The following is a 20727-nucleotide window of genomic DNA, read 5'->3' as shown; positions in this document are numbered from 1 at the left end:
ATCAGTTCCAGTGTGTATATTGGTTTTATGTCTCCTAATAAAGTGAGTGTGTAGTCAAAATGTAATTTAAAAACACAATCCTACGCATGTCTACTCATTGAATTCATGTGTATGAATGTTCAATGGGACTTTCTCTTCATTAATTTTGTACAGGAATGCAACTGTAGCCATTACAAGGACATATTAAATGTTGAATTATTACTGACAGAAGAGAACCTACGATCTTAAAGGCTGGGATTTAGTCATCCCATTTGCCTGTTGAAAACTTTGCTTCATCGTTGTTCGGCCAATATCTCACCAGAAGTAAGCAACAGAAAGGATGATTGAGAAAATAAAAATGTCTGTTTAGTAAGGGCACATTAAGAGGTTCAGAATACCAATAATTTTCCATAGTACAAAAAACCCATCTTTAATATAAAGGTAAAAGTACCCCTGCCCGTACGGGCCAGTCTTGCCAGACTCTAGGGTTGTGCGCTCATCTCACTCTAGAGGCCGGGAGGCAGTGCTGTCTGCAGACACTTCCGGCTCACGTGGCCAGCGTGACAAGCTGCATCTGGCGAGCCAGCGCAGCACACGGAACGCCGTTTACCTTCCCGCTAGTAAGCGGTCCCTATTTATCTACTTGCACCCGGGGGTGCTTTCGAACTACTAGGTTGGCAGGCGCTGGGACCGAGCAACGGGAGCGCACCCCGCCGCGGGGATTCGAACCGCCGACCATGCGATTGGCAAGTCCTAGGCGCTGAGGTTTTACCCACAGCGCCACCCGCGTCCCCTATCTTTAATATACAAATAGATTAAACAACATCGTTTTAGTTATGTCAATCCCAATTAAGCTGTGGTTGCCTTTTAGAATAAATTATGGTATTATAATTAGCGACATAGTACATTTTAGGTACTCCACTAATTTACTAAAAAACGGAAATGGAAGCCTTATTTAGATCCTTTCAGACCTCAAGCCAGGGTAGAAAAAAGTGGGTGCTCTGGCCCCATTTAGGCACCTCCCTCTGCACAACACAAGATTAACGCTGTCAAATACTCCAGACATGCTCTCTGCCTCAGCTTTGATCATACCAAATATCTGAGGGGCTCCTTGAGAAGGTTCACTTGGAAGCCCCTGGCAACTCTGATCTATTGGGAGCAGCTGGGAGAAAGGCCCTGAAACAAAGTCTGGACACACACTTTGCCTTTGTTCCCACGCTCTGAGACAGCAGCTTCTGCTTTCCAACCATTTCAGGATGATGAGTAGGCATGCAATTTTCTGTTCTGTTTATGAATTCTGTGCATTCTGGCCACTGAGGCATCCTTTAAATCACAGACTTGTATTCAGAGTTCATTATAAAAGGCCATACACAACACTTTTTAGTTACGATATAGTAAAGAGTAACTAGAATTCTCTAAAAAAGATCACCGTATTTTAATTTAATAATAGCTACCTTACGTATGCACCAGTTTCCTCTTACATGTGGAGAATTCCAGTTTGCACCAGTTTCCTCTTACATGTGGAGAATTCCAGTTTTTCAATTAAACCAGCTGTTCTTAAAATGCAGAAAATATTTGAATTCCAGGCAAATGAAAACATTCAGTCCTAAAGGGAACTGCATAGATTTAGAAAAATAAAGTGACCAACTTTAATGGTCATGGACATACCCAGAGAAGGCAAAAATAATTGCATATATACCTCACTCATCTTCTTGCAACCCAAGTGCACTTAACTGAGAGTCAGACTGCACCCAGCATAACCCATTTCAATGGCGAAGGATGGGGGTGGGCGTGTAGAATTAAACAGCATCACAAATATGCACAGCTGGCAAAATGATCCTTCTCTCCTGCAGTCCTCAGGGAGATACATCTTGTGCCAGCAAGCTCCACTGGTGCAAGGTTCATCCACCTGATTGTGGATGATTTTCTCCTCCTACAATGCAGCTCTCTCTGTTCATTTTGGTCCTATAGCCCCTGGTAGAACTTATTGACCTCAGTCCCATTTGCCTAGCTGTTTAGTAAGATTCTTTTACCTGTGGTAGCAGCAATTCTTGCTTCAATTTCAGACATATCAGCACTCATTCGTTTGCTTTCTCCCGAAACAAGGGTTGACTGCGGTCGCCCACGAACTTCTGACAAGCTCTCGACACTGCTACCGCGAGATGGAGGTAAGCTCAAACGGCCAGGCTCTCCCTGCAGAAAACGAAAGACAATGATTCAAAAACTAATTGCAGAAATGGGTGAACAAATAAAGTTTGCATGAATACTACATCTGCAGCCACCATTTTCATTTAGTTCTTAAGATGATAGGCAAGCCCATAATAACCACTCTCAGAAGAAGAGTAGGCAGTAGGTTTATGCTTCTGTTAAGTTATAAACATATGTTTAAGGCATGGAACTTATTTTTTATTCTCTCTGCAAACCTGGATCTCCATAACAAAACTAGTAGCAGTTAGATTTGATAAATGTCTTTAAATCTTGTGTATTTTTTTGTCACAAACTCTGAATATGTACTTATTGTCAGAGTTTTAAAATAATTTAATATGTATTTTTCAAGCAGTAATGGTTAGGGAGATCTCATTATTTCGATTTAAAGTTTCCTTAATGACTATTATTTCTATGTTCTTACCGACTGCTTTGCTGAATTTTTCATCTGCTGGGCCAGTTTTGACTCCAAGCGTTTAATAGTGTCATTGGTAGCAGTTCCTGGAAAGTCATTTGGTTCCATGTTGGCATCACTCTTGTTACTAGTATTTGTGGAAGTCATATCCATGAAGGAACCTATACATTTTAGAAGTATGTTACTTTACTTGAGAAGTCACTCATGACTACAAAGCTACAGTTTTAAATATTGGTTGTATTCTATTTCTTATTTTTAGATTATTATTTTTAAAAAACCCCCAACTAGACTGAATAACTACAGCCTTAACATATCTGTTAGAGTTACAGATTTATCCCAGTATGTGAAAATCAAATTCATCCTCCCAACACAACAAATCACTAGTACTAAAGGCATTTTGTCTGGAAACATGACAGGCAGTGCTGCTAATGGATACCAGTTCTGCTGACATAAATCCTTCTTTAGAAGGCTTAGGTGTTTCAGCTAAACCCCGGTTTCAGAATAGAATGATCCTGCATATCTTTTAAATATGGACTGCAAAGTTGTTATCTTGTTTATTTCTTTCTGTGAGCATATGAGATGGATAGCACTAAATCTGAACATAAAGCTAGCTTCCAGGTAATTTCTCCACATATGAGTTAAGGCATTTCACAGTAACTTTGTGTGAAAAGGATTCCTTAGTCTGTTGAAATCATCGTACTGTCAATCAACTACAAGAAAGAATATCTTATACTCTGCAGCACTGTTTATCTACAGACTTACTGTATGTAAGGCATTTGAGGCATAAACATGTATGCTTCAGATATTTAAGGCATAAGAAGCAGAACTAACTCTCTGTGGGGAAGGGTTGTATCTCAGTGGCAGAGCAGAGGCTCTGTGGTCCTTCCAGGCAGGGTTGGGAAAGACTACTGTCTGGAATTCTGCTTTCTGACAATCAAGAAAACACTGAGCAAGGAACTGACTCAGTATAAGAGAGCTTCCTGTTCCTATGCTGTCTGCGGGTTACAGCCCATATTAAGAAAATATTAAACACAATGGTTGTTTCATGGTGCCTGAAAAAAACATCTGAAACAGTATGTAGGTGAGTCTTACCATGACAGCTTAGTACAATGCTACAAAAGAAAAAAGGTTGCTTGTTTCTAGAGTTATACCAAATACTGCTGCGCCAATATGACATTTTTTGCTGTGTTAGCATTAGAATAGAAACTGTAAATTGGGAACTCATACTAGTGCAGTGGTTCTGGGCTATGCCTATACTATTCATCTGCTGACACAATGAGCAGTAGGACATTGTGCATGTTTTTAATTCTATATAGTCTTAATTAATAATCAACTACTTATGCATTTAATCTACTTACCTGTGCTAGTGGCAGAGTTGCTTTGGCCTTCATCAGAATACTGACAAGGGTATTGTAGGGGTTCCTCTGCTCCTGGAAAGTACTGCAAAGACGTAAAGGAGGAAAAGCTCAATGATCGACAAATTCATTTTGTCTCCTGGCTCACTGGACAGAACATGAAACAGGAAAAATCAATACTGTATATATTATTTTAGTAAACTCCCTAAGATCTTCAACTTGATTCTCAAAATGTGTGGTTCGATGTTTGGTATAAAGCCAGTTTATTCTTTAACTAAAAAGTCATGACAACATAAAAATGTCAAACAGACATAAGTACAAGGAGAGATGTAGCATGATTCATATGTATGCTGCTATCAGGCAAAAGACAACACTCAGCTAACATTATTTTTAAAAGATGTATGCAGTCTTTCTACTGTGATATTAAATAAATGGCAACATTTGTTTAATAGCATCAGTCAAAATATACTGAAACATTACTCACTAGACAAGCCTGATGTTCAGTAATGAAAGGCAGTATTCATTTTGCAAAGTTGACTCCAGTTATAATAAGATTGCTGTAATTAGGTTGTAAGGCTGAAACTGTTGCAGGTAGTCGAAAGAGGATTCCTAGGTGAAATGCTATGGGAATCTGTCCTGGAAAATCTCAGACTTCAAAGCTCCCCACTTTTCTCTTTTCACCTGACATGAGGATCTTCAGTATCTGCTTTTAAACAAACCAGAGTTCCTTGCTATGACCAAACTTGCAGGAACTGTGGTTAGTTTAAACATGATTTATATTCAAAAGTAAGGCTCAAACCATAATTTTAATAAACTATAGTTTGGGCATAACAATGAAGTGGGGGTGTTTAAAATTCGATGCTTCTGATCTCCTCCTTGCAGCTATGACAGAGTGGAAAGGTGAGGAGGAGTACCTGATAGTGAGACTTGTTCTGAAAGTGCTAAACAGTAATTTAGCATGAAGTGCAAACTGGGCCTGAATGGAATATTTTACAATGTATTTCTGTGGGTAGGGAAGCAGTAAGAAAAAGTCTCAAATAGAGTAAAAAATACCTCAATCATAAGATATCAGTCAAATAAAAAATTAAAGAAGGAATGGAAATGTTTCGAAGATTGTATGTTAAAATATTGTTCTAAGAAATATGTGCTAATATGCCTAGAATAAAAATGTAAAGTATATCTATGATTTGGAAAAAAGAAGAGATAAAAGAAATACAAAGAATGATACATTTGGAGAATGCAAAGATAAAGGTGGAAACAGATATTCAAAGAAGTCGAATTGTGGCGAAGGGAAGCTGGGGGGGGGGAGTATTATATGGTAAGTATGTAATATTTGCTTTCAATATTTTTGGATTGTATTCAATCTAATTTTCTTTTTCTTTTTTTGCTGTTGTTAGCTTTTTCTGTACTACTTATTTAAACAAAATAAACAAAATATATATATATAAAATAAAGTTTTAAAATATGCAGAACATTATCCCAAGCCAGCAAATTTTTAGGGACTGGATGTTCTGTTGCAACAAAGTGAGCATATAACTTCTGGGGGTCTTCCATTATCATTCTCTTCTACAATGGTAGTGACTTTTCCATACTTCTCTTTCCCCCACTGCTTCCAAACCATCTACTTTCCATGCCTTATATAAGCCAGTCCTTTTAGTACATTATGCCATATGTAAGAAAAATGTACCTGCATCAAATGTGTCATTATTTTGACAATTTCTTCCATTGAGGGTCGTTGTGAGGGATCTTTTGACCAACAGCGAGTCATTAAGCTCTCAATAGGCTTGGGTAAATTTTTTATCAGTGGTGGCCTAGTACCTACAGGGAGACCATTAAAAAAAACCACATTATAAAATTGTACAATGAAGTTGTAAGAATTCTACACAAAACTAACCATCCTTGACGATTTCAGAAAGTTAACAATACTATTGCTTTTTCAACAAAATAATCTTGCGGCTTTCCATCTGCTATCCTTGCAACATTGCAACTTGAAAGATTTCACATGAGTAGATATAGGGATTATTTTACCACTTCACTAAATTGCTTACCGAAAAGGTATGCCAATTTATGAAGTACTTGGGTTCTGAATGAGAAAAGCATTTTACTTGAAGCAAATACTGTATATCCTCTCAACTGAGGATGGGGATCTTCTTGCCAGTAGGCCAAATGCAGCTGTCAGAGGCTTCCCATTCAGTCCCCAAAGCCTTTTTTACTCCCAACCTGGCCTCTGCCAAGACAGCACAGAAGGCAGCAATTTGTTGCAAGAAGGTAAATTGGGACCTAAACTGAGTGCTAGAAGACCTTTTCCCACCTGGCCTGGGAGGGCAGGGCCCTGACTGACTCCAGTTACAAAAGCTGAGGCTGCTTAACAGAATCTTGGGCTGGGGTGTTGTTTAGGGGGTTTGGTGGCGGAGGGCTTATTGCTGTTGTTCATGTTAAATCACAACATCCAAAATTAAGATACAATGAATTAAGTGGAAAATGTTTAATTTGGCTCTGTACTTTTTGATGTTTGTAGTTATGCAATTTTTTTAAAGTTGTAAATTTCCCTGAGCATGGTTTTAACTTTGGAGAGGATGCATACAAATAAAATGATTGACTGATTAATCCATCCAATCAATCAATCAATCAATCACTTAATGACCATTTTACTATTTAAAATAACCCCCTGCCTTCTATGCGACTAGAGCAGATAAGAGTTTAAACAAGTGGATTTGCCCCTGGCTGGTCTACTTTTGCCCCAATCTTGCACCAGTGAATTAGGCACCAGAGTAATGCACTTTACTGAAAACTTGTGGCAAATGCATACACACACACAAACACAAAAATTCAGAAATGCTACTTGTTAGTTACCAATTAAGTCTGAACTTACCATTGTGAACTGCCCACATGATTCGAAATGCAGGACCACCAATCTCATCAAAAGGTTTTCTACGGGTAATCACTTCCCAAAGAATAATACCCCAACTGAATACATCACATTTTTCACTGTAATTGCTACCTGAAAAAAGGTTATTCATATAATTTATATCCTTTTAAAAACAAAATGTGTCCCTTCTCAAACAATATATTCTCTGAATGTTAGTGACAAAACTCAAGGTGTTCCATGCATTCAACTCTGTATGAGATGCTACAACACAGGTAAAGAAGAAGTTCCCCATGACCAACCAATGCAAAAAGCAGGCTTGAAGTTACTATCAGCTGTGTTCAAGTCTGTGGATCAAGTTAATCGTGGGGTGTGCCATCAAACAGCTAATCTCTGCAGAAAGTAGGAATGCACTCGGCTGATGGGTGGTTGCTTCAAAGCGCCCTGTAGGGCATGGTGTTTTGAAGTACTGACAATTATCACTTAACATCATTGTGATGTTCGGTGGAAGGTGTCAAGAAAATGATTCTTTTGCTTAGGCCTCTGGTCTGTGCGAAGAAGTTACTTTTCAGTAATGGAGTGAGATCATCAGGTTGAAGCACTATGTTATCTTATGCTACTGTGCTTCAAGATCAGCAGTGAGGCCTGCTAGTTGAGAATGGGGGTCAGTGCTTTATGGAACTGATAGAGTTAGGAAGTTAGCTTTCTTATTTAGTCTGATTTGTAATTCCCAGAGGTGTTTGTCAATTGGGTTTTTGATCTGTAACTTTTATGGCTCTTTTGGTTCTGTCATATGCTGCTATTTTTATTGTACTTCCAGTCTTTTCTTTTTAATAAATCTACCTCGCTTATGTTGCTATCTGTCTATTTTGGGTAATGCCTTGGTACTAATTCTAGTTGCTAATCTCTTGGTTACCGATTACTGAATAAGGTGGTTAATCTGAGGCTCAGGGAACAGACAGTCCTGTTTCATCTGTTGCTTCTTTGGAATCTTAGGGAAGTTTCCAGTAAGGTCTGGGAGCCTCTTGGCCCAGGCTGGTTGCACTTAAGAAGTAATGATAGTGTAATACCTTGCAGGGTTGGTTTTATACCCTGAATATTTTGAATCACCAAAGACAGGGTTCCGGGTTTGGGTGAGGGGCAAGTTATTGACACGCAGGACTACCCAACTGTCAAATTTGACATACAAAGCACAGGAAAGGTTCTCCCACCCACCCCCTCTAATTAATTTGATCAATGCCAAATATCTAGGGGAAATATTTAACTGGGAGTCCCTTAAATTCTCTTAGTACAACAGTTGATGAGTTTTCAAAAAAGAAAGGAAAACTTCTTTGCAAGTAGTTTTGTTAGAAATTTAAAAAGAAATCATTCTAAGCATGTTACAAAGCATCCCTTGAGTGACAGTTCAATGGAACCAAGAGAGTGCATCCTTGAATGGCTTATTACATATTCAGATTGAGAACAGGAGCAAGGAAACTCTTAGGTGGCTTCTGAGTGTTGGGTCCACACCAGGATGGTATTGCATGTGACAAGGCTACACCAATGCCCCTATCCTGCAGGCATAATCTCATATACATATCTATTTCAGTGCCACACAAGTGATAGCACTGAGCAGATTTTATAAATGGCAATATTTGAATCGAATTCCTCCTAGATTAAATGCAGGTATATATTAATATGGAAGCAAGTTTATTTATTTATTTATTTAATATTTAAGTTTATAGGCCACTTTTCAATGTAAATATGCACAAAGTGATTCATAACAGCACAAATTACTTTGTCAACAGGTAATTTCCTTCAAGATATATAATTTATGGTGGGTCTACATATATAGCTACTAATATTTTAACGATTTGGAAGTTTATTGCTTATTGTTAAAATAAACTCAAGGTATGAAATATCTAACTTTTGTTAAATATATTGTTTTTAACCTCCCCAACCCATTACCTATTACAATATTCAACAGGAATACAGAGAGAGAAAAATTACATATGCCCTTGATAAATAAAAATCAATATAAAAACCAATGAACAATAAAGCTTGTAGAACACACAAAAATGCATATTAGGCATCAAATTACTTTCTTACCTTCAAAAACTTCTGGTGCCATCCAAGCAGCACTTCCCTTATTGTTGGTCATGTGTGTCTGAATATCACAGGCTGTACCAAAATCACAGATTTTCAAAACTGTCCCCCCTGCCACCAAGAGCAAGCTGTCAAACAAATAGAATAGTTTAGGAATCTTGTGACTAAATAATAGTTGCTGCCCTGAGCTCTTTTGGGAAGAAGGGCGGGATGGAAACTTAAAAAATGTTACTACACTAAGGGTGAGATTCTATGGCTGCTGGGAAGGTGTTACAGGAGCCATAGGATAAGATCTTCTCTGATGAAGAGGGAACTCTTATGTTGCCCACTGCCCCCTCTTAGGTGATGCTGACCCCTCTGATGTCCTAGCAAAATCACTTATGGAGCTCTGACACAGCAGGGCCAAAAAAGCAAAAGGTTGCTGAAAAGTAGCTAAGATCTGAAAAATCCAGTCTTCTGGTCCTCTAACCCCTCCCTCCAGAGCCCCAAACTGGATGGAGATTGACACACTTCTGAGAGGGTCTAAAATTGTTTCTTCCCTTTTCTTTCCATTGTTTTCAGTGGGAGAGAAAATGAAAAATATAGAGTTGTGGTTTTTTGTTTTTTTTTTAAAAAAATACAGGCTGGGAATAGAGCATTCGTCTGTGCTTACTACTGCCCTAAGGCAAGCCCAGGAGGGTGCTGGATTTGTATTTCCCTGTAAGCCAGACATTTCAAGATTGCACTCTGAAATTCCATGCTCCTTTGGGGAGAACGATGCAAACTTGCCAGAAGGAGAGTTTTATTAGAGGATTATCATGTTGTTCCAAACTATTATCAATCACAGATTTTCGGCTGTGGCTCCAATCTGGTGGAACGCTCTGTCACAAGAGACTAGGGCCCTGCGGGACTTGACATCTTTCCGCAGGGCCTGGGAGACAGAGCTGCTCCACCAGGCCTTTGGTCAGGGCACAGCCCGACTCCCTCCTTTGGCAATCTTCACAGAATTTTAGCCTAATGGTTGCCATCAATTTGAGTTGAATTTATTTTAATGAAATGATTTTAGAATGTTGTATTATTTTATTGTTGTTAGCCGCCCTGAGCCCAGCTTTGGCTGGGGAGGGCGGGATATAAATAAAATAATTATTTTTTTTTATTATTATTATTATTATTATTATTATTATTATTATTATTATCAGAATAAAGAATGGAGCGCTATAATGGGGAGTTCTTCCATAACTTTCAATAGATTTTTTAAACATTGTTTTTAATGTTAATTTTAAAGAACAGTTTCGTAGAACTGGGTATCTGATGTTATACAAACACATGCTTTGCATGTCGCACAATGAGCACTTGTGCTGAATACCCTATTCCCATAATATGAGCATAGTATCTGCTTTCAGATGTGCTGTAAGCCATTTATCCTCTGAGATGGGTGGGGGTGGGAAGAAGACTACAAGATTTATTTTGAATGTTAAGAAGCTTAAACAGTGCCCAAAGACCTACTTTGGTGGTTTTAGGTCCCTGTGAATTAGAGCCTTCGGTTTCATGCTATGAAGGTATGCCACTCCCTGGGAACACTGTAAACACCAACTCATTGCATGTGCAGCAGTGTAGTAAGGCAGAGGTTCAGCACCATGTAGGACTGAAAAACAAAGTTACAAACTAAAAAGAACTTAATTGCACATTACAGTTGATACAAAACAAGAATACAAAATCACAGGTCTGAGTCACTGAGTTTCTAGCAGCATTGGACACAAAAAGGTAGCCAATTTAATTTGTGAACTGCACCACTTATGTGAAGAATAAGTTACAAACATCTTGGGTATTGCAGTAACTCTATTTCTAGAACAAAACACAGGGCCAAACTGGCAGACTAAGAATGTGTGCTCAAAGTCATTTGTCCTGAATGGCATTTGTGGTAATGTGAGGGTAGCTCAAAAACTATTGTGTCTGGATTTTCACTTTTTGAAATATGGCAGCTCTAGGTAATGCAATATAAGGGATGCTTCACTATGAATACAATTCAGTCTCTATGGTTTATAATACCACAAGTGAATATGCTTTCAGTGGCTTTGTGGTGACTTAAAAGATGTGGGTTCAGTAATTGTATACTCATAGAAAAGCAATTGCACCACCACAGCATACCTTGCTGATGAACCCACCTTCTTGCTTAGCCAATTTGGTTATATGAAATATCTTCACAACTTTAGCCCCAATACCAATGGAGTTGATTAATGGTAGTTGAGTAGAATACTTAATAGCGAGTTCTGATTTATTTTTTTTAAGTAGACAAAACAAGAACACATGAATTCACATTATAAAAATCAAACAACACTAGAAAGAAATTGTCACTTCTACAGCTTTGGATTTATAGTACAAATTTCTAAATGCAACCTTGCATTTTCGTTAAGTGTTTTGGATAATGCAACTCAAGAGAGAGACTCACCATTATACAGAGAACCTCCTTCAGCATATTCCATAACAAGACAAACCTTTGTGGAAAAATCAAAGTGTTAAGTTAGAAGACACTTTTGATTTTTATGTAGAAGAAAATCTTTAAAATAGGAATGTTTTTGAAAAGTTCTGCATCTAAACTCCTGTGTGGATTTGTGAGTTCCAAATTGCCTGATCTTGTTTGTGCAGCGGCAAAAGTGACTTAGGATAATTTCATGATCTTTTTTCGATTTCTGATCTTTGCAGATAGCTTCATACACATAGTTTGCTACAACTTTGATTTCCTTCTGTTCTTACACGATATCCACTCAGCCCTACTTTACTGATGCACACATGGGTTTGTGCATATTCATGAAACATAGCACACACACAAATCTTGATGCACTTCTATGTTGTATTTCAGTTAATTATCACTTGTGAACATTGGTAATGAAGGGGGGGGGAAGAACAAATGAAAATAAATTAACTGGTGCACAGTTCTAAAATTTTAGAATTTTAGAAATTATTCATGTGAATTGGAAGGGGGGCAAAAGAAAATGTTGGGCCAAGTGAACCCATGAAACATAACCTGGGAAACCTGATTATTCCAGGTTTATTGCTAAACAAATAGCAAAAGCATATCCAATTTATACACACGTTTTCATAATAAAAATGGGAAAAGTCAGTGCAGTATGTGCAAGTAAGCCAACTAAGGAACTATTTGCTCTCGTATTCTTACTTAATGCAAGCAAAACTTTTAATCATCATAAAATATTTAGTCCTACAAAAATATTGTATTGTGATCTCAAAAACAGAAAAAGTGCAACTTACTGGGTTCAAACAAGCTCCATATAACTTGACAATATTAGGATGGTTCACACGTGACAACTGTCGAAGCTGGAATTTAAGAGAAATAATGCATTTAAAGGCTACGTCCTTAATTTTAAAAAGTGATCTTTTCTAATCTTTGCTCATGTAGGATTCACAGCTGAATGCTAAAACTGGTTTGATGCTGTATGGTATTTTGCACAGACCTGGAGAATGAACTGTGGTTTAGTTAGCGCAAAGCAGAGACCTCACCTAACACTGAAATTTTTAAAAAATTTACTACCAGTTACCCTCTCCCTGTGCAACTTTTCAGCGAGAAGGACTGCTATGACTACCCTTTGGATAAAGTTTGTGTTATCTGTGGTGGCCCTTGGTTGCCACTACTCTGCCAGTGACAGAGTAGTATTGTAGTATTGCCTGTATAGAACAGCATCTGAACATAAAATCAGATTCTAGAAACACATCTAGCAGGTTAGCCTTTGCAAGCATTCAACTCTGGGTGATCACTGTCCGAATCACAGTATGATGTGAGACCCCTATCCCCCAAGTCCTCTCACCACAGAAAAATCTGGAGGGGGAATTCATGGCTTCTGATTGCCATTAAGAATGAAAAGTGAAAGGGTGACCCCACCCCTGTCCAAAGTCCACAGCACATACAATAGGGGAGGGATAGGTGGAGACCACAAATAATGGCTGCCTAATCTACACATGTGTTAAAAACGTTGTAAAATGTGTTTTTTTAATTGTTTTGAAAAAAGCATTGAATTTGCTATAGCTCACAGTCACCATCTAGTGTCAAAATTGTATATTGCACTTTACAGCACATTCAAAATGTTTTATTTGCAGCTGAGTCCCTGGACTAATTTTACATCAATATGCATCCTTTGAGGAGAACAATAGTCTTTAGCTATAGGTAGAAAATGTACAGAGATGTTACATGGCAGATAATGGTAGTAGTAACTGGCAATCCTAATCGACACTTTACTCAACAGAAGCAAGGCTTGGACACTCCACAGGATCCTGTGGGGGAATCACCTGAGCACTCCAATTCAGTCCAGAAAGAGAAATGTAGTTGCATCCCACTCCAGAGAAAAGGCATGGAAATTTGTACCAGGCCTTTGAACCATGGTTCTGTCTCTCAGGTTTATCCAAGCAGTTGGACTTGGATATAGTAGAAGCTCCCTTTCAGCAGCTGGACTGGACAAGTTAAGGTCGATGTTTCTGCCCTCATATGCAAAACCAACTACAAGCATGGCTAATAAAAATTACAGCCAGTTATTTGCCTATTTGTGTGAGTCAGGCCTATTGTGGGCACACGATGCTTAATAATAATAATAAGAGTTTGGATTTGATATCCCGTTTTATTACTACCCGAAGGAGTCTCAAAGTGGCTAACAATCTCCTTTCCCTTCCTCTCCCACAACAAACACTCTGTGAGGTGAGTGGGGCTGAGAGACTTCAAAGAAGTGTGACTGGCCCAAGGTCACCCAGCAGCTGCATGTGGAGGAGCGGAGACGCGAACCCGGTTCCCCAGATTACGAGTCTACCGCTCTTAACCACTACACCACACTGGCTCTGTATTTCTGCATGTTTAAATAGTGTACTAGCAATGGACCATTGTACTAGAGCATACAACCAACAGAAGTGCCATACCTCTCTCTCTCTCTCTCTCAACCCCCAACCCCCTGAAATATTAAGTGTTGAGCATCTGATAAATAAGTGTACATATTCAAGTAGTTTGTCACTTTGAGTGATCTGGTTTAAATTACACTCACTTCCTGATCTCTTTTCTATGTGTGGTAGAAAACACACCTTCCCTCTCCACCCTTCTGACACACCCTACAAAATGTGACACCCACATCTAGTGTGACAAGAGTTACCAGAAGGCAGAGTAGGAATGCACAGTCCCATTTCCCTCATTATTGCTTGTAGGGAGAACATAGAGGGAAAGTAGTATTTTAAATGGGCCAGCGTGACTGGAGAAGCAGGACACCAATAACTCAGCTTTAGTAGTTTGCAGAGTTGTTTTATTCTAAGCAAATGTAGTTGACATAATATCCCTACAGACAAGGAAGAATTCAGTCTTTAATCAGCTAATTGAGTTTGCAATATTCCCAAATACAGGTGGTGGGACTATGATTCAGAGGGTTATTGGAGTCAACTTTCTAGTTTGTCCCTCATCCCAACGGAGTCCTGAATACACCCCCAGGGGTGTAGAAAGTTTTCAAAACACAACTCACAATAAATCTTAAAGGAACATTTTACGGCACAGCAATAAAATTATGAGCACCCATACAAATTCACAATATTGTAAAGTACAATTAGAGTTGCTGTTTTACTGACTGAAACAGTACAGTTCTCACAAAGTCCTATTTCTCTTCCAACACAGCTTAAATAAAATTGTTTTGAAAACAATAGGCTACCTGTTAATCAGATTATGTTAAAAGAATTTTAAAAGGAAAAAATATACCTCTACTATGAAAGCTTTTCGTTCCGATTCACTTTCTATTTGTTTAATGGCCACATCTTTTGCTCGCCATTTTGCTTTGCAAACTACTCCAAAGGCTCCTCTTCCAACAACCTATATAAAAAGGCAATTGGAAACTTTCAGTTACATATTTCAAACAAACCATCTGCATAGCTCATATTATTTTCTTTCTTCCTACTATAGAATGACATGGTAAAACATTTATGTTGTGCAAAAGACCTGCACAACTCATGGCTTGCCAAGATACCTCAAACCCAAAATACATTAATCGCAGTCTGCCAGATGCTTGGCAACTTCCTGTTTTTGCAGTCTCAGGCAGGCAACAAAACCAAGAGGTTTAAACAAGCTCCTGCAAACCACCATACCTGGATGGTGGGTCATGTTCAGATTTGAGATACTGCTGTGCAGATCTGTCCAAAATAATTTCCATCTCTGCATATGCCCTAACTTCTTTCTATCCTAAAAACCTTTCTATCCAGGCATTGACTGATTATCCTGAGTCTCCAGGAGTGTGCAGATTTTTTTTTTATTTTTAAGAAATGAACCTTGGGGATCTTATCCTTCCTTACACACTTCCCATCATTGACACACCATTATTTTATTTGAATGCAAGATCTCCCTGAGCTGAGAAAATATGTCACTTCTGGCTACCTAGTATTTATGAAGCTGAATGCATATGAAAGTTTGTAATTCATCCAGGAGATGTGATAGCCCAGATGGAAAAGGTTAGTCCCACAAAAATCAACAGGGACTACTTGCAAGTAAACTTGCAAAAAAGATTTTGACTTTATGATGACTCTTCCAGCTTAAGATACCAAACCTATATTCAGTAGCTAACAGTTTTAAAGTGATCCCACCACTGACGGGTCTTGTTGATCTAAAAAGGCTTTGAAGATCAATCTGTTCCAAGTGGCTTTTACGTGGTTTCATTGGCGATACTGTTGATTTAACACAGCTTTAATGCTGTGTTTAGTGAGACTTATTTTATATTGGCTGTTTTATATGTTAATTTCTGAGGCAGCTCCACATATAACACATTGCAGTAATCTAATCTAGAGGTTACCAGAGCATAGACTACAGAATTTAGGCTATCTCTGTCCAGATAGGGGTGCAGCTGGGCCACAAGTTGAAGCTTATGGAAGGTACCTTGTACCACTGAGGCCATCTGAGCCTCAAGCAACAGCAAAGGATCCAGAAATACCCACAAGCTGCGTACCTGGTCCTTCAGAGGGCATGTACCCCCATCAAGAGCAGGCAACCTCCCATCCATCCAGTCTAGGGAACCACTCACTAAAAGTCCCTCAGTCTTATCTTTTATTTTAAAATCATGTGTGTTGGGGTTCCCTAAACAGGTGTGTGTATTGGGGGTGGTGACCTTTAAATCTTATTGCGACTCAAATCTTGAGATGAGATTTGAACTCAGAACTAGTTACTCAAGCCATAGCTCAGCTTTCATGCTTGATAAAGTACCACTGGAATATTAGTATTATTATATTTTCAAACCTTCTAAGGAATTCAAGGTCGCCCCCCATTTCATCCTCACAACACGCCTGTGAGTTATGCTCAGAGATGGGGATCAGCTCAAGATCATTCACTGAGCTTCACAGTCAGGTAGAGATTTGAACCCCAAGCTACTGGTCTAAGGGCAGCCCTTTAAATACTACACACAACCCTGACTGTCATATATTGTCTTTATCTCACCAATGGGTCATGTGTACAATTAGCCTGTAAACAAATAGTGTGTGTGTGTTTTTTGGGGGGGGGGGGGCAGAAGAGAGAAGGCGCAGTTTCAGGAAAGCCTCGAGCCCAGACCCCTCATATAAATTTGTACTCCACGGGGCTTACTCTCAAGTAATTTTTAGGCACAGGATTACAGCCTCAAGTGTGTGCACGGGGGCAATGCAGGCAATGTTGACTTCGTGCAACCGAGCCTGCCATCCTATATATGCATCTATAGATCTCCAAGGAGGTGGGGGGGGAGTGTATTTGGAGTTATGTGGGGCTTACTGCCGAGCTGAGTTACCAAGTGTCCCTCCCGGCGCCCTCTCCACCTGTGGGGACTCACCTCTTCCACCTCGATCTCTTTGTAGTCAATTTCTTCGAAGTTGAGCACCGGGGGGGTTTCAATCATGTCCGCGGAGTTGGCAGAAGACATCCCTCCACTTCCAGCGGGTGAGTGTGCGTGTATATGGGGTGTGTGGGGCTGCGCGTCTGGAGGGAGAGGAGGAGAGCGCAGGCCGCCCAGGCGAGGCGGGGACCTCTCGCGGGGCTGTTTCCCCGGGACCCCCAGCCCACCTCACAGCACTCAGCGGGGGACGGAGGGCCCGACGGAGGCGCCTCCTGGGCCGCGGAGAGGCCTCATACGAGGCTCTTCCGCCGGGGCTTTATTGGAGCCACCGGGAAGCCCAGGCCGAGGGGGCCCGGCTCGGCATCCTGCGCCCTCGCAGGCACGCAACCTCCGCCTCCACCACCACCCCCGGCTTCCCTCCTTGCTCCGCTCTTGCAGGCCGCGGCCTCTCCTCGGTCGGAGCCTGGGAGTCGCGTCGGCGGCTGCGCCCCCCCCCCCCTCGCAGAAGAGGAGGAGGTTGAATGAGGAGGACGAGGAGCCGCCGCAGCCGCCGCTCAGAGCCCAGCACCCGCCTCCCCCGACATCGGAGCCGCTTCGCGGAAGGGACTTTCCCCGCACGGCGCGCCGCCTCTCCCTTTCCGGCTACTGAGGAGGCCCGGCCAGGGCCACGGCCTGGCAGGAGAAGCGGCGGCGGCGGCACCACTTAGCTGCTCCTCCTCTTTCCTTTCGCTCGTTCGCCGCCTCACTCTTCCCGGAGCTGCTCCGCCTTCCTTCTTGCTTTGCCGCCTCCCAGAGGCCGCCGGAGGAACCCGCGGCCGTCATTTCGCATCGCTTTCCCCGTAGCCGCGCGCGGGGCCGGGCAAGGGCTTTTCTCCCTCCGGGAGCCGGCCAGCGGGTGGAGTGGCCCGCCTCGGCTTTCAGCTGCCTGGTGCGAGAGAGAGCGGGGAGTACGAAAGCGAAACATGGAAGCGCATGTCTCCCTTAGGACAGAGGTCTGCAACCTTTAAGACAAAAAGAGCCACTTGGACCCATTTCTGAAGAAAAAAAAAAACTGGGAGCCGCAAAACTCGTCATTATAAAAATAACTTTTTTGTCACTTTTTTTTATTATTTCTTTGTTTGACCCCTCAGAATTACTCCTCCTCATAGAAATAAACGTTCAATCAACAGGTTACCTTTGTGTGTGTGTGTGTGCTTCACTCCCCTTCAAAACAGTGACCATCGTACATGCCCCCGTTTCAATGCAGTGACCAGCGTACATGCCCCTTACAATGTAGCGGGCCGGCAGGCAGGAAGGTGACGTCGGGACGGTGCGTGACTAACGCACGCACCGCCCCCATGCGACGTCACAGCCAGTACAGCGCCCGCCACAGTGGGGAGTGTCGGGGCGCACAATGCGCCTCCTCCCCTCGCTAGTATCCACCCCGGAGCCGCGGCAAAGGTGTAAAAGAGCCACATGCGGCTCCGGAGCCGCGGGTTGCTGACCCCTGCCTTAGGAGAAGGTACAGTGGTACCTCGGATTAAGAATTTAATTCGTTCTGGAGGTCTGTTCTTAACCTGAAACTGTTCTTAACCTGAAGCACCACTTTAGCTAATGGGGCCTCCTGCTGCTGCTGCACCATGTGATTTCTGTTCTCATCCTGAAGCAAAGTTCTTAACCCGAGGTAATATTTCTGGGTTAGCGGAGTCTGTAACCTGAAGCGTATGTAACCTGAGGTACCACTGTACTGCTCTCTTGTACGCCTCTGAGCAGCAGCAGGACAGGCAGAGATTTTAGACGGGATGCTTTTCTGCTACCAATGCACCAACACACTAGGTAAGAGCGTTGCCAAAGAGCATTGTAGTGCGCTTATATTGGAAAAAGTCAATGGGCACAAATGGGCACACCTCACTGAGCATCTGACCATGAAAAGGGACTGAGGATCACCCTCTTTCTGCCCAGGTAAGGTCCAGAGTGTGGCCTGCCACATGCATTGGGCCAATGACATGTTGGGGCAGCCCCATGGTTGTCATGGCAGCAATGAAGTCCTGATAATATGGGAGTCCTAAACCAGTACCGAAATTAGGCTTTCTGTCAGTCGGGTCAAAGATCCAGTTTGTCACCTCACCCCCCCCCACCCTGATACATGTTTGCGTACATACACATATATGTATGCAAAGAAACACACCCACCCCTGAACACATTTATCTGTAAAGAGCATAAAAAGTAGTCAATATATCATTTTAATACAAAGGAATCCTAAGAAGTATTATGACTGTATGACCAAAGGGAAAATGAGCAATCCCCTCCAGTAAAAGCAAATTGTTTGTCAAGAGTTGAACTTCCATGTGCATCAATTGTTTATCTGAGGTCAGGTTTTGAATTGGATTTATTTGGTCACAGGATCATTAAAAGACAGCATTTCTATAAGATCAGTCAAGGCCCTCTGGTTTCCTTTTTCCCTTTGAGGCTTTTTGCCACCCACCCCTCTTCTTGGTTCTGAGAGAACATTTTCAATGACTTTTGATGTGTAAATTTACTCCTGAGTAAGCTCCTGCCAACCTAGCAGTTCGAAAGCACATCAGAGTGCAAGTAGATAAATAGGTACCACTCCAGCGGGAAGGTAAACGGCGTTTCCGTGTGCTGCTCTGGTTCGCCAGAAGCGGCTTAGTCATGCTGGCCACATGACTGTATGCCGGCTCCCTCGGCCAATAAAGTGAGATGAGCGCCGCAACCCCAGAGTCGGCCACGACTGGACCTACGGGTCAGGTGTCCCTTTACCTTTAAGCTTCAACAAGATTCCTTTCAATTTTGTTTTTGTTTGATTACTCACTTTAGGAAATGATAATTTTATAGCAATTTTAGGCTCCATGTAAGGTGAAAAAATGCTTTTTACGAGTTTAAAGTAGAAAGTGCCCTTTCATTACAATCTTAGTGCAGTAGCAAATCCACAGGGGGTCTTTTGCTTCATGGGGGAGAGCCATGCAACCTCTCCAGATTTTCCAACTCTCCCTCTCCCTGCATCATGTTGTAAATGAGCCTTTTTCAGCTTCTTAGGGGAAGGAAGGTGCTAGTGGCTGCCTTCACTTTTTCATCTTTTTCTCCAGCTGAAGCCCCGGGAGGCTGGGAGCCTCAATGGTGCCCCTCTGGAGGCTTCACCTGGGGCAGAAACCCTGCCTAAACACCACCTCTTGAGGTCAGCTCTGTCAGCTCAGGCAGGGAGACTGCTGGGCAGTGAGGCAGGCCAGTGAAATCCCTAACCTGTCCTAATTGTCCAATGCCAGGAACTAGATCCCCGCAACTGGGTAAATAACCAGGAGAGAGAGAACCTGGAGGGGTGGGAAGAGAATTTCTGTAGACCACAGTAATTTCCCCTCTGCAACCCTCGAATCTGGCCTGATGCTGCACCAAATATCCAGATGGGCACAGCTGGATGAGACCAACTCCTCCCTGCTCACCCATCCAGGTCTCAGTGATACAGGACAAGATGGTGGAGGAGGGATAGGCCTGCGGGGATGCTGGGTGGAGATTGGTCCCATCGTTTGCCAGGGGAAGACTGACTTGAAACTGTGATGCTTCTGAATTGTGTGGTATTTGGGATCTCAAGAGGCCTCCGTGGCTAGCAGTGCTTTTAACAGTTTTAGCTGGTACTCCAGCTATGACCATTCCTGAGCTGGTATAACCTGATGATAGTGGTCCATGCACTGGTAACTTCAAGACTTTATAACTGTGACACACTCTATGTGGAATGTCGTTGCATCTGGTCAGAAGCTGCAAGCAGTGCAGAATTGAGAAGCCAGACCGTACACAGGAGCAGGCTACTGGCAACGTAGAATCATATGGAGTTGGGTCAGCTAGTTCAACCCCCTGCAATGCAGGAATCTTTTACTCTTGTTGAAGGAATTGCACTGGTTGCCAGTTTGCTACTAGAATGTTTGTACATATTTCAACTATTTTATTGTACTGTAGTAGAATTCAGATTATATTATAGAGCAATCACAAACCATGTCTTCTCATATATATATATAAAGGTAAAGGTACCCC

At 41.7% G+C, this 20727-nt stretch overlaps 1 protein-coding gene across 4 annotated transcripts in view; it reads right to left on the bottom strand.

Annotated features, from left to right (window-relative positions):
* Window positions 1-17457, bottom strand: part of MAP3K7 (mitogen-activated protein kinase kinase kinase 7) — a 38971-nt gene extending 21514 nt beyond the window's left edge. The window contains exons 1-11 of one of the 4 annotated variants that reach the window (XM_077926153.1): window positions 16702-17457; window positions 14619-14729; window positions 12152-12217; window positions 11334-11379; window positions 10391-10529; window positions 8909-9033; window positions 6827-6955; window positions 5642-5772; window positions 3958-4039; window positions 2609-2760; window positions 2013-2172 (exon numbers count right to left, since the gene is read on the bottom strand). In XM_077926153.1, the coding sequence (XP_077782279.1) occupies window positions 2013-2172; window positions 2609-2760; window positions 3958-4039; window positions 5642-5772; window positions 6827-6955; window positions 8909-9033; window positions 10391-10529; window positions 11334-11379; window positions 12152-12217; window positions 14619-14729; window positions 16702-16791 (1231 nt within the window). In that variant the 5' untranslated portion in view covers window positions 16792-17457. The remainder of the gene's footprint in view (window positions 1-2012; window positions 2173-2608; window positions 2761-3957; window positions 4040-5641; window positions 5773-6826; window positions 6956-8908; window positions 9034-10390; window positions 10530-11333; window positions 11380-12151; window positions 12218-14618; window positions 14730-16701) is intronic. The other 3 variants (XM_028722987.2, XM_028722989.2, XM_028722988.2) reach the window with 3 other exon arrangements.
* Between the last annotated feature and the right edge of the window lie 3270 nt (window positions 17458-20727).

This window comes from Podarcis muralis, chromosome 3 (assembly GCF_964188315.1).
Source record: "Podarcis muralis chromosome 3, rPodMur119.hap1.1, whole genome shotgun sequence".
Classification (NCBI taxonomy): domain Eukaryota; kingdom Metazoa; phylum Chordata; class Lepidosauria; order Squamata; family Lacertidae; genus Podarcis; species Podarcis muralis.
This window is presented reverse-complemented; position numbering and strand designations above follow the sequence as displayed.